At 45.5% G+C, this 24,969-nt stretch overlaps 1 protein-coding gene across 1 annotated transcript in view; it reads right to left on the bottom strand.

Annotated features, from left to right (window-relative positions):
- Nucleotides 1–24,969, bottom strand: part of CLNK (cytokine dependent hematopoietic cell linker) — a 1,039,166-nt gene that overhangs the window by 126,462 nt on the left and 887,735 nt on the right. The window contains exon 14 of the mRNA XM_078678887.1: nucleotides 10,104–10,224. Coding sequence (XP_078535013.1) covers nucleotides 10,104–10,224 — 121 coding nt within the window. The remainder of the gene's footprint in view (nucleotides 1–10,103; nucleotides 10,225–24,969) is intronic.

Raw genomic sequence — 24,969 nt, 5'->3', positions numbered from 1 at the left:
ACAGATTTTTCTTACCACTTTGATCTCGTCACTTGCCTAATCAATCATTCATGTCAATCAAACATTTGTAAAGTGCAACTGAGTATCTGGGTGCTGTGTCTCTGTTGAAGAGCCAGGTTTTGAGTCTATTTCCGAAGTCTGCCAGTGAGGAGGCTGTACGGAGCTGGAGGGGAAGCTCGTTACAGCTCTTGGCAACAATGCAGGAGAAGGAGCAGCCGCCACTGTGGTTGCGAGGGTTGCAGGGGTTGTTTGTGAGGGCAAGTGAAGAGGAGCGCAGGTGTCTAGTTGGTTATTGGAAGTTCAATTGATGGTTGATGTAGGCAGGTCCTAGGTCCTAGGTCGTGGAAGGCTTTGTAGTTGGAGGCAGCTGTCTCTCATCCATTTGGCTACGTTGGATATGGTGTTGCAAAAGTTGGTTTTGGCACTCAAGGGGTCCTCAGTGAGCGAGAGGATCAGTTGGGTGTCATTCGCATAGGAGATTATGTTGAGTCTGTGGGATTTGACACTGTCTGTGAGGGGGCCAATGTAGATGTTGAACAGTATATACAAAGGGGGTAGTAGTGTTCCCTGATAGGGAAGAACCTGCACCTCAAGATAAACAGTAGATATTTACATGAAGTAAGTGGTGTGCCGTGAAACAAATCAGTGAAATGTTGCTGTGCGTACAGCGGGGTGCTGGGCTAGTTCTAAGCACTTACTACCCAAGAGTGCTCATATAGCACATTAGTCGAAACCCACATGCCAATATAAATACAAAAAACATAAGCTAATATAGCACACCCTCAGTCAATATTATTGGGTCCAGTACAAAAAAATAATATTGGGGACCAAAGAGGTATCCAAGATCATAAGGAAACAATAAAAAAAGTGCATAAACTCTTATATGTCAGTACAGTCATCAAAAAGATTTGATGAACAGTCCACGAGGCTCCAGTAGAAAAAATTTCTTTTTAATTCACAGTTTTCAAATCACATTTTTGCTAAAGTGTTAGCTCTCCGTCTTAATCAGGTGATTAGAACTTTGGCTGACAAGTCTAGAGCTTTTTTGAATATTATACATTTTGCATTCAATAATGTAGCTGCTATTACCCTAGATGTCAAAAAAGCATTTGATTGCCTTCATTGACTTTTTATGATGTGGGCCCTTAAATGGCATGGTTTTGGCCCTGTCATTCTGTCTCTTATAAGCTTGCTTTATTCTTCCCCACCTACTTTGGTTTTTGTTAACGGATCCCAATTCCCTTATTTACACTTCAAAGGGGCACACGTCAAGGTTTTCCTCTCTCTCCTTTAGTCTTTATTCCATCTCTTGAAGCTTTTCTGCATTCTTTACGACACTCGAGTCTGGGGTTGTCTATACAAAACACTTCCATTAAATAAATACTGCTTAAAAGATATGTCTGCTGATAAGGGTTTTAAATGTAACTCTTGTCATATTACTTGTCTGGGGATTAAACACTCCTCCTCAATTGCACAAACGATTCAATTTGAATGATATCCTACAAAGAGTGCTTCATATGTCAGAGAAATGGTCTCCCTTATACCAATCTTGGTGGGGTAGGTTGGATACAATCAAGATGTTGACGCTCCCTGTTATTAATGTTTACCTGTCTATGCTACCAGTTAAGATTCCATTAAATGTTTTTAAATCCCTTAATAGTGCTCTAGGAAAGTTTTCATGGAATAAACGAAAAGCATATATTACTTTGTCTTCTTTACCGGCACATAAGGATAGGGGTGGAGTCAATTTTCCAAAGTTCCGACAGTACCATTCTTCTTTTTTAATACAACAAATTTTACCTCATCTCTCTTTTTTGGCGGACACTCCTGTAACGGTCTGGCATAGATTGGAGGATTCCTTAATATGGCCTTTTCCTTTTCATCATTGGCTAACTTTTCACACCCTCCACTTTCCTTTAAATCACCCACCACTTTACATTCTATATCGGTTATTAGCCTGGTTCTTACCAAATCTTTCTCACCACTGCAGGTGTTCCTCGATTCCTCTATGTGGCATAATTAATCTATTAAACTTTCAAATCATACTAGTTTTTGGAAAGATTGGGTAACCAAGGAAATAGTTCAAGTTAAACATTTGTTTTGAGGAACGCATACTCTTTCCCCTTGTGAAGTTCAGTCTAAATTTGACCTGCCCGCTGTCTCCCTTCTTAAATATGATTCCTTAAAAATGATCTTTACTCAACATCTTTCTCTTCTTTCCCGATCGTCATCTCCTCCACTGGTTTCCTCTTTAGAGCCGCTGTCCACCTCCTCCTCCTGTTGGGCCTCCCATATCTATAAATACCTTCATTACTCTCTTCCGAATCACCCTACGAGCAAGGTTGATCTTTTATGGGAATCAGATTTCCAACATACTTTTTCGGTACACATTTTGAACCCCATCTGTACTCGAATACATGATACGTCCTGCAATGCTAGCACCACTCAGACTCTATATTAATTTTATCATAGGTTGTTTTTAACCCCAGCATCTATTTCTAAATACAATCCTGGATCTTCACACGCTTGTTGGACCTGCTCAATCACTCCTGGCACTTATCTACATTCTTCCTACATTTTTCCCAAGCATTACCTCTTTTTGGATACAGGTTTGTAAAACAATTTCCTCTATATGTTCTATCAATTTCCTTTTCAAGATCAAATCCATATTTTTCGGAAGCTCTTCCCCAATTTGGTTTGTGCTTGTAAGTTGGGTTTGTTTGTTGATTTATTACTTGCTATCGGCTTTCAAATTATTACTTCCAACTGGAAGGACACCACTAAAGTCACTTTTGCAGGTTGGTGGAACCTTCTCTGTCATCATCATTGGTTGGATAGAGCGTCTGTCACTTCCACTCACCAGCTCCTCTGGTAAGAAACCTTTTGGTCTCAGCTTACTAATTACTTATCCTCTCATTGACTACAGATTCAGGACAGTACCTCTATTTTTCAATCTCCATGAGTTTTTCTGTGTATTTTTCCTATAGAATTCATAACAAGGTTATTTATTGTGTAATTTATTGGATTTCGATATTGATTGTCTCTGGTACAGTTGCGGATTTATCTTTCCCTCCTTGTTTTTCTCCTTTTTAGGTCTCGCCTACGCAGCACGCATGCGCTGCATAGGAAAAAGACCTTTAGTCATTGGCACAGCTTTGTGGGCAAAAACATGCACGTGTTGCATTGCTTCCAATGACAACGCGTGCATGTTTGGAGATTCCCTTGCGGGAGCGAGCAGCGCCATATTGTAGCAATTAAAGCTCCCGGCGCTGCTCACTCCCACAAAGGCAACGCTTTCACTTTTGCTGCCAATTGTGGGTTTTTTTGTGCTTGTTTTTTGTTCCCGGCGAGTACACATCTGTCTACTCCAATGTACTGCAGCGGTACAGTTATTCCTTGAGCCCATCAGGTGGCGGTAAAAGATAAGTGATGGCCGGGTCGCCTGACATTCAGAATGTGTTTTAGTACTAGAGCGCTCTCAACACTACAGGGACAGGCAAGCATGTAGGGCACCAGGAACCCGGTAGGGCAGAGGCTGTTCAGAAGAACTTAATCACGTGAGTTTAACCTCAGCTCTGCTACGCTACATCGTCCAAGTGCTGTTCTTTAGCACCCTTACAAGTGTGTACAAAGTCTTGTGGAAGGACGCTTAGCAGAAAGGAGAGACTTGGTCCAACTGATCTGAAGGTACACAGGCAATACCAACAGGTAAACGGGTGTGTTCTTTTCTGGGTTTGACATTTAAAAAAAATCTAAATTGGGGATAAAAATACACCAGAAGTACGAGTGCGGTACACTTGTTTTTTTTACTTGCGCGCGCTTGTTCCTTTTCATATCGGGAACACCTCGCGGAGATGGCGGCAGCAGGGTCCCAGGAAGTACGCCAGCATATCCTGAGGAGGTTGGCCAGCCAGCAGCGCGAGGGAAGGCAAGAGCGCGCTGAAGACCGTCATTGTGCTGGGAGTCATGGTGTAAGGCAGAGAGGTCAGGTATGGGTATCAGTGGGTTTGCTATGTGCATAATCCTTGTACAAAACCATTATTTAGACAAATAAAAAGAAAATGCTTTAATGGTGCAGGTTCGGGCGGGGGTCTTCTGTGCTGTGCAGCAGTTAGTATGATTCGCCGATTATCAAAAGGTTTCGGCGCTTTCTCAGCATTTGGTATCTCACCTCCCATGAAGGCAAGTCATAGGAGGGGGGGGCAAGGTTTACAATGGCGGCACTCGGGCTAGTTATTTACCCACTTATGGCCAACTCCGTTGAGGCCATTGAATTAAAAGTGGCATTTTTTTATTGCCATTATCAAGAATCGGCTGATAGCACAGGGTACTAATCCAGCACCATTTAAGCATGCGTACAGAATTTGTCTGAAGGTAGGGGACGCGGGTTTGGCCGGATGGTACATTGACTTCACTGAATTAAGATTTGGGAGTCGTTATGCAGGGCTTTGAACGGTTTATAATTGTTTTGTGTGACAGCACTGGTGTGTGGAGAATAACTAAATCTCCCCTTAAAGGGTGGAAGAGGTGTGGCGCTGTGGCTAGAGCGACTGACTCCGGAATCTGGGGATCACGGTTCGATCCCCGACACCGGCGACAGATTAGCTCAGCACCATGTGACTCTGGGCAACTGCTTGCTTAATCTTCCCGATGGCCCCTTTGCGGGTGATTGTGCGCTTTGCAAATGTGGATTTATTATTTATTACACCACGGGTTTTCACGATTCGATCAGCAGGCCCTGGGGCCGGCTTTCACAAGTGATGCTGGGCTGCAATAGAGGTTGAGTCCCCAGGGCACATTGTTCACATAGCAGGAAATATGTGTCCTGGGTTCCCTAACTAGCGAAGCAGGAGTTCGAGCCCAGCTAAGGACAGGTGTTTTGACCACAGCTGATAATCATAAGTGTGTATAGCCCAGGTTTGGTTATCTTGTGCAAGGGCAAGATTTGGTTCACCCTAGGGGAGCAGCCAACAGTCGCATTGGTATTATGACTCACCAGGTAGCTAGACTTGCTAGTGTGCTGGCCTTGAGGCATGTCTACATGGGTTTCAGATATTATGAGGGTCTACTATCACACAAGGAACTGTTAATTCAGGGCTGCAAGGTTCAGGAGTGAAAGGCCTTCATACCAACACACATTCATATAGGGGCCATCACCACTCCCATTCTTGATGGTAGTAACCAAGTTTCAGTTTAAGGCCGTGGTGGAGAGGCTGGTAGGCGAGTTAAAAATGGCCATTATTCCGTTGCTGGAGTAATGAGAGGCTCCTCCTCTTAAGGTATAGGAAAAAATTAAGCCGATTCTTGGGCTGCGGAGGTAACGATATAAAAGGAAGATCCGGTCCGAAGCTCATCAAGGGGTCTGACCCGGCTACAGAAACCCAAGCATGAGCAGGGTGGAATTTTGGTCCCGTAGGTCAAGCGACAGGCATCAGATGAAATGAGGCAGCAAATCAAATTTTTGTAAAGGGTACTTCTAAAACATGAAGAAACGCTGCAGCATCAGATTACGGTACAAAAGGGGGTGCTCAGACGTGAGTCCCTTGCTCACCTGGCCACTGGATTCAAGATAGCCTGGCTGATGAGGATTATGAATCCGAAACCGGTCCCAGGATGCTTGTTTCCGGTCCATGGAAGACATGGCTTGGCAGTTCAGGCTGGACTGTTCCCATGAGGCACAGGGTCAGACTGATTTGCATATGGCCATGTCTGAAATGGGGTGGGTGAGTGGGCTAAAGAATGGTGATGGATTAAACCCAGATCAGTTGACTGGGGGTGAGTGTTTGATTTGCTCAAACGCTCCGTCCATCATCCCCTTTTGTATCGCTTTGTTCGCCCTAAGTGTGGCAGGGTATGCTCAGACTTGAGTCCCTTGCTCACTTGGCCATTGGATTCAAGATAGCCTGGCTGATGAGGATTATGAATCCGAAACCGGTCCCAGGATGCTTGTTTCCGGTCCATGGAAGACATGGCTTGGCAGTTCGGGCTGGACTGTTCCCATGAGGCACAGGGTCAGACTGATTTGCCTATGGCCATGTCTGAAATGGGGTGGCTGAGTGGGCTAAAGAATGGAGATGGATTGAACCCAGATCAGTTGACTGGGGGTGAGTGTTTGATTTGCTCAAACGCTCCGTCCATCATCCCCTTTTGTATCGCTTTGTTCGCCCTAGGTGTGGCAGGGTATGCTCAGACGTGAGTCCCTTGCTCACTTGGCCACTGGATTCAAGATAGCCTGGCTGATGAGGATTATGAATCTGAAACCAGTCCCAGGATGCTTGTTTCCGGTCCATGGAAGACATGGCTTGGCAGTTCGGGCTGGACTGTTCCCATGAGGCACAGGGTCAGACTGATTTGCATATGGCCATGTCTGAAATGGGGTGGCTGAGTGGGCTACAGAATGGTGATGGATTAAACCCAGATCAGTTGACTGGGGGTGAGTGTTTGATTTGCTCAAACGCTCCGTCCATCATCCCCTTTTGTATCGCAGCATCAGATTACGGCATTCATTAGCCAGCGACACCGTATGAGTAATACGGTACTTCCCTAGATGGAAACGCAAGGTGTCCATCCGTGGCCATTTTCAAGATTGGTTTAAAGTCTCAAGACCACAGGCTCTTGACGAACCTGGCACCTTTTTTACACCCCAGGCTGCTGTTCTTTCCAGACTGGAAGGAGGTTTTACTCAATTTCATAGTGCTGCTTGTATTCATTTTCAACCACGTTAATACTAGCCACGGGGCCATATTACAAATGGGTATTTGGCCTATGGGAGTATGAGTGGTGCACATGGCGATTATTCGTGCCCCCTACTTCTAAATTATTGCCAGTACCAAGGTGGGCAAGTGGCATGGGTTTGGGTTCACTTTCGAGTAAACAGGGTTTAGAGTTCTTGGCCCGACGCTCTAAGGGCTTTGAGCATTTTCTGTCAACACCAATTATGCATCCATAGGCACGAAGGTTGTTTATAACCCGACACTCTAAAAAATTTCTCCTATGGGCAAGTAAATCAAAGCAGCCTCAAAACACGCACAGATAACTAAAGCAAACTAAAAATATTCTAATAGAATCTACTTCTACATTACATGAGGAGGCCCAAGCAAATAGATTACACAAAGCAGGAGCTATGCAGCCCAACTGAATCGTGATTAGTGTATCATGGAAAAATATCAGGAAGGCATGTAATATAAGGCACATCATACCTAGTTTCACAAGTTAACAATTTATTCACATGATTCTGAGGAGCCCGATAGTGTCTACACGTTACCTCACTACTCGTTGGTCAGCATCTGCCATGTGAACCCCCTGCTATGGAAGACTATGGCACATCTAAGCTTTCACCTCCCTCGCAGAGACTAAGTAAGCCGTGTCCATTGCAGTGAACCACTGTGAAAAGGTATGGGTGGTGTGACACTCTCAACTCAGAAACAGAAGCAACCACCGGGGAAATTTCATGAAACTACGCTGTGGATATTGAGGTATTTGTGCAAGTATTAAAAACATTTGAGGATTGTAAACCTGTGCTCAGCTGTTGTGAACCCCCTGCTACGGAATACTGTAGCCCACTCAAAACCGTTTTGCCAAGCTAACTTCTTTTTACAAATAACTTTACTGAGGAATGTAGATGGGACAGAGAGGTTAAAGCAAAACGCAGCGCCATGGATAAGGGAGACGGGCTGAAGGACTATGCCTTTAGGCTGCCACACGGAACCCAGAAAAATTGATGTTTCGACAAATAGTAGCAGGAAATAAAGAAAATAATCATTGGCACAGCCAATAGGTCTCGCCTTTGGATCCTTGTTAGTGTTTAGTCATTTAACAGTTGATGTTGTTGCACCAAGGATATTGTGCTGCATAACTAAATACTTATAAGGTCCCAAAAGCGAGTCCTATTGGCTATGCCAATGCTTGTTCTTTCTTCCTCTCCCCTACTTATAAAATATAAAATGCTGTTTCATTAAGGTACTCTTATGGTTTTTCTGACTTCTTTGACCAGTAATGCTATTATATTATGTGCTATTCTTATTTTGGATATATATTTTGTTCTATAATATATTGTTTTATTAAAATTGTTCCTGAAAGAAGTACCTTTGTTTCTTATATATTTCAATAAAGCTTTTTTAAACTAGAAAAAAGGGTATGCTTTGAGGTATCAAATCTTCCCTATTTGGAGGCTTAACTTTGATTTTGTTAACCACTTCCTGGTAATCATTTGACCAACAGAATTGGACACCCTTCTTAATGAGAGCTCTTATAGGTTCAATACCTTTATGAATATTGCTCAGCCAGACTGAGAAATGATTTAAATCCATTCTTCTAAGTTGGGAGGAGGTTTTTCTGACTGCTGCAACAAAATCAAACTTGCGGGCAGATTTACAAGCCTCCTGCGCCACCAGTACATCACTTTTTGTGACGTGCTGGAGGCACATTTCACTTCTCCATATTTACAAGGAGAGGAAAAGCCACCCTGCGTGACTTTTCCTCTCCTTGTAAATATGGGCTCTAGGGTCAAGTTCATTGCCTAATTCCTTTTAGTATCTCCATTGCAGGACGCTGGAACCTTCTTTAGTGGCATAAAAAGTCCCTTCATTAGATCTTTCCTTGAATAAAACATTCAATATGGGCAGCCATGGCCAGCCCGTCTCATCTCATCGATGAGGTTGTCTATTTTACCTCTAGGTCTTGTTTGCAAGCCACACTGTTCAGCAGTGTGTAGGGAGAGCATGAATAAGCCAAACACTTACAGGTCCACCATCTTACATTGTCTCAAAGTTAGGCAGAGCAACTCATTGGGCCATAGTCATAAAAGCAAATTTAAAATATGAAAGTAGTGTTACTTTAGATACTTCAAAATACAATTCCCAAACCTCCAATTGGAGATCGCCACCTCCCCTAGCCGCTGCTCGTGGAGTGAGTTCGGTGGGGCAAGGAGGCGGTGCGGGGGAGGGGCAGGGTGGAGGCTGGTAAACTACGGAATATGGATAATTGCAGGTAAGTAAACAATTTAATATATAAAACGAATTTCGTAGCGCACCCTGCTTCGCAAAATGAGATGCAGCGCGTGCTACGAAATTCGTACCGCCTCCCTGCCCCACCGAACTCCCTCGCACGGGCCGCGGCTGACCTCCCCCTCTCATATCTTTTACGTACAGAGATCTACACCCCAGTGGTGGTAAGTCAGCACGTGTAAATATACGTTTTAGTTGTAAATGTGCGAGAGACAAGGTGGAGTGCTGGGAAAATTGGGATTATTAACTACAAAATAGGTGGGGATTATGGAAATTAAAGTATGGGTTTCGGAACGTGTATGCTAATGTAAAATACACAGCCACGAAGGAGTAAGAGAATTGCTATTCATAATATACACATTTAAATCTACTATAGTAGCACTACTAACATAGACAAAGCAGACTTAAATGGACTCCTGCTCAGCCTTGAAATGTCATGTAGCACACACAGTCAACCACTAGCACTGCAGCAAACTCCCATAGAAATCATTGGAGGGAAGCAATACTGCTAACACATGAGGAAAAACATTATTAAATTCATTTTTTGGATATTTTTAGTATTTTTGAAATATAATGTTTGGGTGTTATGGGCAGTTTGGACAATTTCTGTGGTTCTCTCAGGATCACATTTTACAAGGAAAACCCACACAAGTGCACCAACAACAACAAAAATCTCCAAAATGCGCTTATTTCTTAGGTCTGCATGCAGAGCGAATTTTGGAGGATTTTCTAACCCAACGCCATTTTCTAAGCAAATTAAAAATGGTAGATGTTGCTATTTATTTCACTAAATGCTTTCCTCTACCCCTAGCTCTTATTTATTAAGTTGAACAAAATGTTTCATCTAAACATGATGTACCTGAATGAATCTTGGCACTCATACATTTTTGGAATTACAAATATGCAACCTTGATAAGTTTTACACCAATATGGAAAAAATCTGTTCGATCACAAGTAAGAACCCAGAGTTGGATTTGGACAAAGTTTCTTTGAACAAAATATTATCAATTTATCACTAACAATGCAATATATATTGAACACAGTTCAGTATATGCAGATATCTTGATTGTGTGTATAATAAAATGATGCTAATTTTACCTTTTCTGTGGGTAGTTGATTTTTCAGATTTACATAAATATGTTCTGTTTTTTGCTGGAATGCGGGATGGCTTTCTCTAGAAGCTGGCCTTTCTGGAAAACATTTCAGTTTGCTCTGTATGCTATACAATCAAAATTTCAAGATTAATTGGTCAACAATGACATATTGCTTTATTTTCATAAACCATTGAAAATTCATTATGCACAACAATCATATCAAATTCCTTAGCATTATCTAACATAATTAACACAATTCACTGTGACTCTAACCCACTGGATATGTGCTGCTACAGATTTTAGTGACACTGGAAATATCGAGACAGTGATCACCATAGAAGCAGCCAGTGCTTCATTTATAAAGTAAAAAGTGCTGGTGCTCAACCTTCTTCTCACAAGGCTGCGGCCAGCCTACTGAGTGGTGTAGTTACTGAATACAAAAACTTTGAGGTCTTGGTTGCACTTAATGCCTTTTTCATCCACCACCCCTCACACCCTGACCCATCATCTCATTTCTGGTGTTTCTTTTTGATCCCAGCTTTTCCCTTCATCACATTTTTCCATCATGTTCTTTTTCCTTCTTCCCCCCTCATCTGCCTTTCTCTCTCTTTCAGTGTCAAAGTCTCATGATGGAAAAATAATTTCTGGTCCTCAAAATAGAGCACTGGTGGGCAAAACCTGCAGCCACTGTCTCAAATTAAGCATTGGAAGCAGAAAGGATCAGCATTCACATTGCATGAGTAAACTGAAAATAATTAGTGAAAAAAACATTTGTTAAGTATATCACCTCACCAAGAATTTGCACCAATTTGTTTGACTCTATATTTTATGTCTACACCTTGAAGCCTAGCAGTTTGTTTCAGCATCTGTCAAGTTCAATTTTTCTGTGTAGTGACAGCACCTGTCATGCATTATGAGCAATGTAGGAGAAGGCTTGAGCATCGGCTCTTGTTTTCCGTATGTGCGAGATTTGTATAAGTAGGAGTCTAGATGAGCGGAGGTGTCTGGAAGGTTTGTCAGAGCTGATGCGATTGTTGAGGTATGCTGGGCCAGTGTTATGTAGTGGTTTGAAAGTGTGGGTGAGGAGATTGAGTTGTGCTCGTATGTGAATGGGGAGCCAGTGAAGTTGACAGATACTCCCGTGACTCCTAAAATTAATGCAAGTAGCAAACTTTACTCCTTTGAGGCCCGAAAGACTAGTAAAATGTGACTTTGCCAAGGGTTACACAGGTCCTTGCAATGGCCTTGCACAGAAAGAAACACTCATTTATATGTAAAACGTTTTTTAGAGCTAGTACACTAAAATACGAGCCCACAAAATATTCATAGTCAATCTTAACACTTGTACAGTGACAAAGGTGGAAAGTATCTCAATGCAGGGAATCTCGTCGGTGTTGTGATAAATAATATGGGTAATATTTTGTTTTCAACGTTCTATAATAAATGCCTTTTTCAATCTATTTGTGCAAGTCGTAACATTATATGTGTTTGAAATTACGATGAAGTACACAGATTAAAAGAAAGCGTCGCACATTATATCATTTCAACGATCGACTCTAGGGTTTGTTTCCAAAATAAATATTCTCCTAGTCCAAGCTCAGATTTTATGGCTAGTAATAAGCGTGGATAAGCAGGGACCATTTTTTGTTATAATAGCTAATAACTTTCAACACGCCTAGAAAGATTCATAAACATTTCTTTACAGAGACAAGGTGAATAGTTACATGTGAACACATAAATCAACACAACTAACCTTTTCTCCTGCGAGTTCTACCATTTGTACTGCAACAATTTATCGTCAAATCACTGAATTCACAAGTGCCGTTCTCATTTGAAAACACATTTCTTATGCACTGTTTTCTGCTCTTTTGGTAAACATGTGTTCACTGGAAATCTGATTCAAGGTGGCAATGATCAATCATTATCTATTATTTAGAGTGAGCGAAGTGGCGTCCTAGTTTGAGTGATCCATTTTTGCTTTTCTCAAGGTCCAATTATTTTAGAAACAGACACACACGTATTAACATATTTTAACAATATATTTTAGGGGTTACCAATTTTATTCTTCTAAATATATTTCAACAATATATTTTAGGGGTTACCAATTTTATTCTTCTAAACCATCATATTATTTTGCGTGGAGCAATTATGTTCTGGACAAAATAAAAAATGGCACAATAAGTAAATACATAAACGGATCCTTCAATAAATACTTTTGTATGGGTGACCCCTTAAGGGTATGAATTGGCCTGAATGGTACTGCCAGACTGCCATTTTCCGAACTGGATCTTATGCCCTAGCATTAAATATGCCAGACAGACTGACCCTACTTTTTCACATAAGGAACTGATTTCTGAATTTTCAAAGCAGGAATTTGTGAGGTCTATACACCAGTGTTTGAGGGTAAGCCATGCTTTTCAGTATGCTTTTGGATTATACGTATGTATCTGTAGGGTTTCTCTCTCCTGGCACCTAACAGCAGAGACTCCTAGGCTTAATACAGTAATGCAGGGCAGCTAGGCCTACGACAGTGATTGGATTTGTGTTCCCTACTAATTAGTGCCTGTTGGAAATGGCCCTTTTTGTAGGGTTATCCCCAAACTTTTTGCTTTTTCCTCCTTTATTTTTCCTGACCTGTGGTTGTTGGCAATAGGACTCTGGGCACTTTACCACTGCTGATCAGTGCTAAAGTGCATATGCTCTCTGTGTAAATTGTTATTGTGATGGGTTATCCAAGATTGGCATATTTATTTTACCAGCAAGTCCCTAGTAAAGTGCACTGAGTGTGCCAGGGCTGGGGATTCAAATGCTACTAGTGGACCTGCAGCACTGATTGTACCACCTACATGAGTAGCCCTAAAATGGTGTCTCAGGCCTGCCACTGCAGTGCCTGTCTGCAGTCTGTGAACTGCCATGTCAACCTGGCCAGTGTCCCCACTGACCAGGCCTAACCCATCCCTGTCTGTACACACTGGACACCCCTATGGAAGGCCCAAGGTACCCCCTGGGCAGGGTGCAGTGTATGTGAAAGGTAGAGCATGTACTAGTGCAGGTGACATGCTGTGTTAGTGAATTACAGCCATTTTCGTTTTTCACTATTGTAAGGTTATCTTGCCCATAGGCTATCATGGGGAATGCTGTGTACAGTGGTTACCTGCATATCTTCCCATATGAGCAAGATGGGACATACAAGTCTGGTAGCCCTGAACTCAGAATTCAATAACACATCTTTTAAGAAAGGTGGGTTTTAAATCCTGTGTTTGAGAACAGCACTTTTTAGAAAGTGGCTGTTCTCTTGTCTGACCTTTCTGTGTGCCTTGGCCTGTTTGTGAATTGACTGTCTGGTTTGTGAGTGACAGGGCTGGGGGATTCCAGGAGACAGAATGAGTCCGCCCAGTGGTGAATAGCGAGATCTGCATCTAGATGGGACGGAGGAGTTGCACCTGGGACCTGAACAGGACTGTGTCTGCCCACCACAGTGCTGACTCCACCCCCTGTGGTGCGTCTGATGTTTCTGCTCTGCACTGTGAAAGGAAAGAAGGAGTCATGTAAACAGAGTGCTCCAGTACTGGTTTGGACTGGCTCAGAGCCCTCCTGCACAAAGGGAACAAAGACTTTTTGGGGTATAAATACAGGACCCCAGACCACTGAACTTTAGATCATCCTGGAATCAAGAAGGAACCTCTGCCAAGGAGAAAGCTGAAACTGAAGAAGGAAGTCTGTCCTGCTGTTGCTCTGCTGGACTGACCTTCTGTTGCTTTGCTTCCAAGGAGAGGGGAAGGACTTTGCTTTGTGCTGTGTCCCCTTACTTGAAGGAATCTCCAAGGGCCTGAAGAAGAGCTGGCTCCCTGTTAAGAAGTCACAGGAACAAAATGACTTCACCCCCAGCTTCCCTGAACTCTGCTGAGAGAGTTCTGTCCTTCCTGGAGTGCTTGGCCCATGTGTGGTGCCTCTGGAAGTTGTACCTGTGTTGGGAAGCGGAAACCAAGATTTAAAGAAACTTTCTGCAAAGTTTATCGCATCGCTCGCTTGGGGAGCGCATTCCTGTCAGTGCGAGGAAATTCCCTCCCGCCGCTATGAAGGCAGAGATTATCGCGGCGCCTGTGGCCGCTTCCAGAGCCGTCGCATCCTTCGTTTGCAAGACGCACCAGTCCGTTGTGGGAAGAATACCATTGCTGCGAGTGTCGTCGCAGAGCCTGCCGTCACTGGGTGAGATCGTCGCACTGCTTGCTTGCGGACCGCATGACGTCGCTGCGAGAGTCGTCGCAGAGCCATCATATCAAGGGGCCGCGAGAGGAGAAGATCGCCGCTGAGCCGCGCATCGTCGCCACACCGGAGATCGGCGCCGCCCCGAAGATCGTCGCATCGTACCTTTTGCAAGCCGCTTCCACCGAAAACTTGTGTGCCGGAATCCACGCAAGGTATCACATCCCTCCCCGTACAGACCGGAGTCACTGCAACACGCCCGCTACATCGAGCGGGGTTGTCGCATCGCCTCCCCAGGGTCTCAGGAGTGACGCATCGCTTGCTTTTCAATGCTACAGCTTTTACTTAGAACTTTTGTTGCATCTAAAGGTACTGTTGGCTAAAACGTGACGCAACTGCGGATTATTTTAACGCAACCTTAAGAACTAATTTGAAACCATTTTCTTGAACTGTGTATGTTGGACTTATGTCGTTGTGGTCTTGTGTAGTTTAGATTAAATACCTTTATTTTTCTAAACTGTGGTGGAGTCAGTTTGTGGTGTTTTCACTGTTTTACTGTGAGTGTTGGTACAAATACTTAGCACATTGCCTATGATAAGCCTTACTGCTCGTGCCAAGCTACCAAGGGGGTGAGCAGGGGTTATCTAAAGAGTGTATCCTCCTTACCCAGACTAGAAGCGAGGGTCCAAAAGTGCCAAGCTACCAAGGGGGTGAGCAGGGGTTATCTAAAGAGTGTATCCTCCTTACCCAGACTAGAAGCGAGGGTCCCTATTTGGACAGTGGTACCTACCTCGGCCAAATAGCGACCCCCAGTTCTCACATTGGTGGCAGCCGAAGGATTTTAAACTTGTATTTGTACTTGACCCACAGTAATTGGTGTACATCCCTAGTTTAGTTCAGACCACTACACAGCCACATACTGTTTTTTTTTGTTTCCTGGTGTCATCCTGGAAGTATTTTTTGGATAGTGAGACTCTGGCTAGTGTTGCACCTGTAAAGTCTTGCCAAAATGGAAGTCAACTTTTTCCACCTGTATATCTACACAGTGGAGGAGATAAAAGCCTTTTGCGAAGAGAGGGGGCTGCCTGTGGAAAAAGGGTCCACAAGGAGGGATCTTGAGGCATGCCTGTATTCCCATGGGGTCAGAATTTGGGATGCAACACTAACAGATGATTCTGAGGAGGAGGACTTCTCTGACAGTGAGGGAGAGAAAGATGAGTGGCTCCTTGCTGCTGAGCGGAGGTACAGAGAATTAAACCGGGAAGTCAAGGAGTCTGAGATCCGGTGGGCCTTAGTCCAGAAAGAAGAAAAATGTGTAACTAAAGAGGTGAGCTTTGCAGAGTTGGAGGTGGAGTCCAGCTCAGATGGTGGCAGCAACATTATAGTTTCCAGTGCTGAGAGAAAGGTACAAACACCCAGAGATGTGGCGCCTGACTTGAGGGAGGGGGTTGACATACACCAGGTGGTTCAGGTCTATGAGTTAGCTGCAGTTGTGTGCAGTGTCCCTGGAGTAGATTGGGGGACTGACACAGGGGATCATATTCCTAGTGTGGGAGGGACACTCTACTGTCTCCAGATGAGAGGTGCAGGGAGAGGGGTTCCCCCATGGTAGACACCTTGGTGTGTGAGTGTGAAGACCAGCCAGAAGAGTGTGGGTTGTGTGACAGAGACAGTAGTACACTGTCTTGCCAATCTCAGGAGAATGGTGTGGTTACGTGTGAGGCACTGGAGGGTGAGGCAAAGGGTAGCTTGGTTAATAACTGGTGTGGGCTGTGTGATTCATTTGTTTTAGAGCATATTTTAAGTCCCTGTTTTCCAGAGCTATGCCAACACCCAGTGGAGTGTGAGTTCTCTGATCCCAGGGAACTTGCGCAGGAGGCAGATCTCTTGGTGGAGTCCGGAGAGTCTGAAGAGGCATTGGGGAGTGATCCCAAAAGGAGTGTCCCAGATATCTTCCAGACCTGTGAGGTGGAAGAGGTTCAGTGTAGGCCAGTTAGGTCCCAGTGTAGTAGGAGGGGTGTAGGAGCTCACGTCCTGTCTTAGTGGAGAGGGAGTGAGTGTGCGTATGTGTGTCCCAAGGTGCCCGAAACCCAGTCTCAGGGCCTAGAGGGTTCCTTAAGGGAACACCAGGTTGGGGGCCTAGAGGGTGCTAGTAGGCCATTTGAGGAGGATCTCCTAGTATCTGTTGAAAGGGGAGTGCCAGTAACCAGGCCTCCATCAGTTCTAGTGTCTGGCAGTGCCACTCCAGCTGGGAGGGTGCAGAAGTCCAGACTGAGCGGTGAGAGGGGGAAGGAGTCCCCAGTGGGAGAACCGGTGGGTCAGGGGCCAGCCAGAAGGGCTGAGTCACCAGTGAGTGGCCATTGTGACCTCACTTCTGTCCTGGGGGATCTTCCCGCACTGTCAGATGGACAGGGGTCGGGAGGTCTGCGCCAGGCAGACTGTCACATGACACCTGAGTTGTGTGTCACCCTCAGGGGGGGCTTAGGTGTTCCCAATGAAGTCCTGGTACGCCGGGAAAGTGCACAACCGCTGGTACTGATCCCTGGGTTGGGAGACCAGGTTCAGGAGGCCTGACCTGGAGGGAAGGACATCTGTACCAGTGTCCTGACCAGTTTGACTTCCAGGGGTACCCCTCCAGTAGGGTGGGTGCAATGCTCTGGAAGGGGGTGCAGAGGGAGTCCTCGCCTCTGACCCCGGTGCAACCCAAGTGTTTAGACCCTAGGTTGGGAGACCAGTTGCTGGAGAGAGGTCCTGAACTGGTGGGAGAGTTGTGTTCTGAGGGTGACTCTCCTGGAAGGAGAGGGCAGGACCCCAAAAGGAAAGGTAGGGGGAGGAGAGCCTAGCCTGTGACCTCTGATCAGCCTGAGGGTACAGACCCTGGGCTGACGGGCCAGTGTCAGGATGCCCTACCTGACTTGGCAAGAGGAAGAGTGGAGTAAAGGTGCCAGGCACCTGGGGCTACTGCCCCCACTCTCTGAGACCACGGAGGTTAGAAAGGCCTGACAGGCATACAGCCTTACTCTCATCACTGGCAGCTGTCAGTGGCCCCTGTGGCTGGTTGTCCTGGTAGACAGGGTTGCTCCTGGGACGGGGGTAGGAGTCACACCCTGGGGCTGGACTGGGGCACACCGTTGTGTTGGCCAGATGGGTACTGTCTACCAGTGTGGGCACATCTGTGAGTGAAGTTCTAGTGCGCCGGGCAAGTGTTCAACCGCAGGGATTTGCCCCTGGGTTGAAAAACCAGGTTCAGGTATTGCCTGACCTGGAGGGAAGGACATCTGTAAACAGTGTCCCTACCAGTTTGTCTTCTAGTGGTACCACTCCAAGTGGGAGGGTGCAGAACTCTGGAAGGGGGTGCAGAGGGAGGGAATCCTCGCCTCGGAGCCCGGTTCACCTGGAGGGTTTAGACCCTAGGTTGGAGGGCCAGTAATGGGGTGTCCCCCCTGACCTGGAATCCCAGTTGCAGGATAGGACCCCTGAACTGGTGGGTGAATGGTGCAGGACTCCTGCCACGGGTACCCTGACTATTCTAGAAGGGAGTACCGCTCCAGGTGGGAGGGTACAGAGCCCCAAGGAAGAGGAGGACCAGGTGTGGGGAAGCCCACCCCAGCCTCCTATCCAGCCACCGGATACAGGCCCGGGACTGATGGGTCAGTGCCAGGATGTCAGACCTGACCTGAGATGAGGGGGAGTGGACAAAGGATGCCAAGCACCTGGGGCTACTGCCCCCACCCTCTGATGCCACAGGGATTTGAGAGCCCAGAGAGGCATAAGGCCTGGGTCTCATACCTGACCACTGTCGGTGGCCACTGTGGCTTGCTGTCTGTCTGTTGAGATGCACCTGTCAGCAAGTTAAGTTTAGGTGCTGCACAGATGGTGTCCACAGGTGAGGAGAAGGGTTCCACATAGGTTGGCGTGGTGGAACCTGACAGTATGGATAGAGTAATCCAACTGGGTTCAGGACGGCGTAGAACAGGAATAGTGCCCTGCTGTTTGGGCCAGTTTCCGTGTTCTATCACCTTAAGCAGGGAATCCCATCGAGGTATTGTTTGGTCTACCCTGGCTTTAGGCTGGAAGGGGGTTGTGTTGGAAATGGCCCTTTTGCAGGGTTATCCCCAAACTTTTTGCTTCTTCCTCCTTTATTTTTCCTGACCTGTGGTTGTTGGCTTTAGGACTATGGACACTTTACCACTGCTGACCAGTGCTAAAGTGCATATGCTCTCTGTGTAAATTGTTATTGTGATTGGTTATGCATGATTGGCATATTTGTTTTACCAGCAAGCCCCTAGTAAAGTGCACTGATTGTGCCAGGGCTGGTGATTGAATTGCTACTAGTGGGTCTGCCGTACTGATTGTGCCACCCACATGAGTAGCCCTAAAATGGTGTCTCAGGCCTGCCACCGCAGTGCCTGTGTGCAGTCTGTGAACTGCCATGTCAACCTGGCCAGCATCCCTACTGACCAGGCCTAACCCTTCCCTGTCTGCACACATTGGCCACCCCTATGGAAGGCCCAAGGTACCCTCCCTGGGCAGGGTGCAGTGTATGTGAAAGGTAGAGCATGTACTAGTGCAGGTGACATGCTCTGATAGTGAATTACAGCCATTTTCGTTTTTCACTATTGTAAGGTTATCTTGCTCATAGGCTATCATGGGGAATGCTGTGCACAGTGGTTACCTGCATATCTTCCCATAGGAGCAAGATAGGACATACAAGTGTGGTATCCCTGAACTCAGAATTTAATAACACATCTTTTAGGAAAGGTGGTTTTTAATTCCTGTGTTTGAGAACAGCACATTTTAGAAAGTGGCTGTTCTCTTGTCTGACCTTTCTGTGTGCCTTGGCCTGTTTGTGAATTGACTGTCTGATTTGCGAGTGACAGGGCTGGGGGATTCCAGGAGACAGAATGAGTCCGCCCAATGGTGAATAGAAAGATCGGCATCTAGATGGGAGGGAGGAGTTGCACCTGGGACCTGAATGAGACTGTGCCTGCCCCCCACAGTGCTGGCTCCACCCCTGTGGTGCGTCTGATGTTTCTGCTGTGCACTGTGAAAGGAAAGAAGGAGTCATGTAAACAGAGTGCTCCAGAACTGGTTTTGACCAGGCTCAGAGCCCTCCTGCACAAAGGGAACAAAGAAGTTTTGGGGTATAAGTACAGGACCACTGAACTTTAGATCATCCTGAAATCAAGAAGGAACCTCTGCCAAGGAGAAAGCTGAAACTGAAGAAGGAAGACTGTCCTGCTGTTGCTCTGCTGGACTGACCTGATGTTGCTTTGATGCCAAGGAGAGGGGAAGGACTTTGCTTTGTGCTGTGTCCCCTTGCTTGAAGGAATCTCCAAGGGCCTGAAGAAGAGCTGTCTCCCTGTTAAGAAGTCCCAAGAACAAAAGGACTTCAACCCTAGCTTCCCTGAACTCTGATGAGAGAGTTCTGTCCTTTCTGGAGTGCTTGGCCCACGTTTGTTGCCTCTGGAAGTTGTACCTGTGTTGGTAAGCTGAAAATCAAGATTTAAAGAAACTTTCTGTAAAGTTTATCGCATTGCTCGCTTGCAGAGCGCATCCCCGTCAGTGCGAGGAAATTGCCGCCGTTACGAAGGCCGAGATCGTCACATCGCCTGTTGCCGCTGCCAGAGCCGTCACATCCTTGAGACGCACCAGTCCGGTGCGGGAAGATTACCATCGCTGTGAGTGTCGTCGCAGAGCCTGCCGTCACTGGGTGAGATCGTCTCACTGCTTGCTTGAAGACCGCATCACGTCACTGCGAGAGTCGTCGCAGAGCCATCGCATCGAGAGGCCGCGAGAGGAGAATATCTCCACTGAGCCGCACATTGTCGCCACACCCGAGATCGTCGCCGCCCCGAAGGTCGTCGCATCGTACCTTATGCGAGCCGCTTCCACCGAACACCTGTGCACCGGAATCCATGCAAGGTATCGCGTCCCTCCCCGTACAGACCGGAGTCACCGCAACACGCCCGCTACATCGAGCGGGGTTGTCGCATCGCCTCCCCAGGGTCTCAGGAGTGACACATCGCTTGCTTTTCAACGCTACAGCTTTCACTTGGAACTTTTGTCGCATCTAAAGGTACTGTTGGCTAAAACGTGACACAACTGTGGATTATTTTAACGCAACCGTAAGAACTAATTTGAAACCATATTCTTGAACTGTGTATGTTGGATTTTTGTCGTTTTGTTCTTGTGTAGTTTAGATTAAATACCTTTATTTTTCTAAACTGTGGTGGAGTCAGTTTGTGGTGTTTTCACTGTGTTACTGTGAGTGTTGGTACACATACTTAGCACATTGCCTTTGATAAGCCTGACAGCTCGTGCCATGCTACCAAGGGGGTGAGCAGGGGTTATCTAAAGAGTGTATCCTCCTTACCCTGACTAGAGGTCCCTATTTGGACAGTGGTACCTACCTCTGCCAACTAGAGACCCCCAGTTCTAACAGTGCCCTTCTGCACACCATCGACCCATCAAATTAATTGGTCACCAGCCACTGCTGCCAGAGGTCAAGGAAAGACTGTTGGGAACTGTTCCATTATCAAGGATTCCAACTGTCTTTTCTTTCAATTTTTCCCCAAATCCGTGGATCCACCAGCGAATTCGTAGCAACATTGAACACATATTTTTTTTTGTTTCCCTCACCAGGGTCCCTGCCACCACCACTTCTAGGGAGTCTGGGAAGCCTATCCTGCTCCCCTAAGTTTATGTCTTATGTTTTTGGGTGACTCAGCTCAAGCATCATCCTAAGGTGGTTGCCAATGCTTCCTGGTTGTATGTTGGTAGCCAATCAGATTACAGCACCAGGACTGTTGGATCCACGGAGGATCTGAGTCTCTAGATATACAATTTTTGTTCAGGTTAATATCGCGCAAACTAATGATTTACACTAAATAACAAAAAGCACGATCTGTGTACCAACATCTAGCTTCCTGCTGAATTTGGTGTAATTCCGTCCAGCGGTTCCGGCTGAAGGCTTGTTCAAAGGCCCTATGGGAATTACCATGGGAAACACACTTTTTTTTTGCATCCTCTTTTTCTCATCCCCCATTACGCAAACGCCCCGAAACTTTCCTGACTCTTTCTGAAGTACCAGGGCAATTTTTAAGGAACATTTCATGAAGATTTATCAACCAGCTCCAAAGGTATAGGTAACTGAATATCTCCTTTTTGATAGAAACTACATCCTAGCTATACCTATTGGTGACCGGCAGTAGGTAATACCTACATATATGTATATCCAGTAGGTAGTTACAGTTGGGACCATTTTTTTATATGATAAGTGTTCTTTGACTTGACCATATCTTTATCTATCCGTTTAACTAATCTTCACTAAATTTCCCCCAAATGTGTGCCGGTGAATGTAATTGTGCATATAAAGTTTCAGGGTGATCCATCAAGCAGGGGCTGAGAAAAAGGGGTGTGTTAAAAAAAGTGAATTTCCCATGTTAATTACTGTAGGAGTTTTGAACATGACGCTGCTAATTGGTGAATAATGACAAGGATGTGCAGAAGGAGCTCTGATTGGTTGCCAACACTTTAACCAGGAATTGTTGGCAGCTATCTTGGGCTCTGCTACAGGAGAGTCACACAAAAACCTGTGAAAAAAAGAAATGGGGGCAGGGTAGGAATACCCTGACCCCCAAGCCTTGGAGATCCCGGAGGGACCCCAGCAGGACAAAAGAGCATGTTTTTGTAATTTTTGCCATAAATTTGCAAGGCTCGTGGCAATTTAAAAAAACTAAAACTGTTTATTAAAGGGCTCCTGGTGGCCCATGTCCCAGAGGCAGTTTCCAAAAAAGAATAGGGGCGCATAGAGCCCCTCTCCTGAGGCTCTTTGAGCACCCGTGCCCACCACCTCCCCAGGGCTTTTCATTATTATAGGAGGGGGACCACCACCTCCCTAGGTCGGCTCTTGCAAATAGGAGGAGGGAGGCCATGCACCCCTCCCCCCAGAGCCATACATGGCCCTGGGGACCGCCACCCCACAAGACCAGCTCCTGCAATGTCCTCGGTGCCCACCCCAGGACATAGCTGCTTGCTTTTACTTGGCAGGAGCTGTGACAGCTCTCATCAAACAAAAGCAAAACTCCACTTCCAGTGTGCAGGAGCTGTCCAAGTACTCCTGCCCGCCGGAAGCGGAGGTGTCATCTCTTTTCCTGCCCACAGGAAAAGAGATTAAATGATTGCTCCTGCATGGTAGGAGCAACCTTTCCAGCAGCTTACTCTGTGCATCATCAATTCCGGCTCCCGCAGGAGGCGGTGAGCCAGCATTGGTTCACGGGTGCTTGAGGCTCCCCACCCAGTCCTCGGAGAAAAGAGGCAAAATAAAGGTGAGAAACGAGAAGAAAGAGGAAGAATAAAGGTATGAAACGAGAAGGAAGAGGCAGAATAAAGGTCAGCAACAAGCAGAAAAAGGCAAGGTAAAGGTGAGAAATGCACAGAATGAGGCAGAATAAAGGTCAGCAACGAGCAGAAAGAGGCAAAATAGAGATGAGAAACAAACAGAAAGGGGCAAAATAAAGGGCAGCAATGAGCAGCAAGAGGCAAAAGAAATGTGAGAAACAAGCAGAAAGGCAAAATAAAGATCAGCAACAAGCATAAAAAGGCAAAATAAAGGTCAGGGGCAGAAAAGAGGCAAGATAAAGGTGAGAAATGAGCAGAAATAGGCAGAGTGAAGGTCAACAGCAAGCAGAAAGAGGTAAAATAAAGGCAGTCAACAAGGAGAAAGAGGCAAAATAAAGGTCAGCAATAAGCAGCAAAAGGAAAAATAAAGGTGAGAAATGAGAAGAAAGAGGCAAAATACAGGTCAGCAACAAGTAGAAAGAGGCAAAATAACGGTGAGAAACAAGCAGAAAGAGGCATAATAAATGTCAGAAATCAGCAGAAAGAAGTGAAATTGAGGTCAGAAACGAGCAACAAGAGGGAGAATAAAGGTCAAAAATGAGCAGAAAGAGTCAGAAGGTCAGGAGGGAGCAGAAAGAGGCAAAATAATAGGCAGAATGAGCAAAAGGAGGCAAAACAGAGGTCAGAAATAAGCAACAAAAGGCAAACTAGAGGCCAGAAATGAGCAGCAAAAGCCAGAATAAAGGCCAGGAGCATAGTTCCCTCTAAGCTGTGAGTTCCAGCGGGTGCGCACAATGTGTTTTCTCTCCGTGCATTGAGTGCAATGCAGCGTGCACCTTCTCAAATTCTGGCTGCCATAAAATGCTTCAGTGAAGAGTTTGAAGTGACTCCTCCTTTACCTCTGCTGAGAAGTGAGGAAGGCATGCAAAGTCAATCCGATGTGATGTTATCTACTGATATGCCAAGTTTTAGGGCCAGGGGACTGAGGTGATGTTTATCTTTAACAACCACTAGCCAGCTGTTTTTCTGTCCATGAATACTGGGCCTGGAGGTGTCTGCTACCCAGTCATTGTGCATAAAAGAAGTGTCTCAGAGCAGCTTGTGTTTGTAAGGAGATATCAGTGATGACTCTGCAGCACAGATAATGACCTTTTAAATGCCACTTTTGAGACAGTTTTTAATTTTTATTTTGAGAGACCATTGAGAGGAATGTGAACACCTGTAGAAGAGCTCAACCATTAATCAGCGGGGGAGAGCGAGCAGCTCCAAAGCCTTTGATGGGAGACAGGCAAGTCTATACCACCAAAGAAGAACATATTTTTAATACATTGAAGAAACGAAGATCGTCTTTCTTGTGACTTACTTGAAGAACTTCTACTGATTGTTGTTATTAGCTCAGGATATAACTTTATTTTTTTTATATTTTTGCTGTACCACTTTTTCACATGGGCATAGTTCCTCTTGTTGCACATTTTTATATTTTTTTGTGTTGAGAAGTGTAGTTTTTTACATATGAAAAATGAAACATATTACAGACTTTCATATGATTTTGTTTTGCTCCAGAAGAGTGATATGTACAGTGTATATGATTGAAGTACTGGTCACTTTTGTGAGTTATCAGTCTTAACAGTATATAAACCTACCACATTTTAGTCAATATCAATGAAAATGTGCTATAAAATGCACACTTTAGAAAAGTGAAAACTAGGAAGGATGGTGAAAAGAATGTTTCAAAAAGGGGTTTCCCTTCCTCCATACCTACTTTTAAGCAGTACCTGGCTCACCTGCATGGTTGCACATCGTATCACTCGGTTGCGGTCACATCCAAGAAAAGTGTGCACACAAACATTTTGCTGCCACACAAGAGGAAGAATAATTAGAGAGAACATTGGTCAAGATTAAGCAGAAAGAGGCAGAATAACAGGCAGAAAGAGGCAAAATAGAGGGATGGAGCGAGCAGAGAAGATGCAGAAAAACAAGCAGAAAACGAGCAGAGGAGGCACAAAACCAAAGACAGCAGAGGGTAGTGGACTGCAGGCAAGCTAGGCAGAAGGACCATCACAGGGGGAGCTGGCACGAGAATCTGCTCCCAGGTGCCCTCCTATGTTTTTACCATGTACTCACTGATAGACCCATTCATAAACTCATGCACCCACTTACAGATCCACTCACATACTCATGCACCCCTCTGAGAGACACACACACACCCATTCAGAGACTCACACACCCACCCTCAGACCCACACTCAGTCAGTCACTCACCCACTCACAGATGCACTCAGACACTCATGCACCAATTCACAGACTCTCACATACTCTCAA

This window comes from Lissotriton helveticus, chromosome 2_2 (assembly GCF_964261635.1).
Source record: "Lissotriton helveticus chromosome 2_2, aLisHel1.1, whole genome shotgun sequence".
Classification (NCBI taxonomy): Eukaryota; Metazoa; Chordata; class Amphibia; order Caudata; family Salamandridae; genus Lissotriton; species Lissotriton helveticus.
Note: the sequence above shows the minus strand (reverse complement) of the source record. Positions and strands in the feature narration are given on the sequence as shown.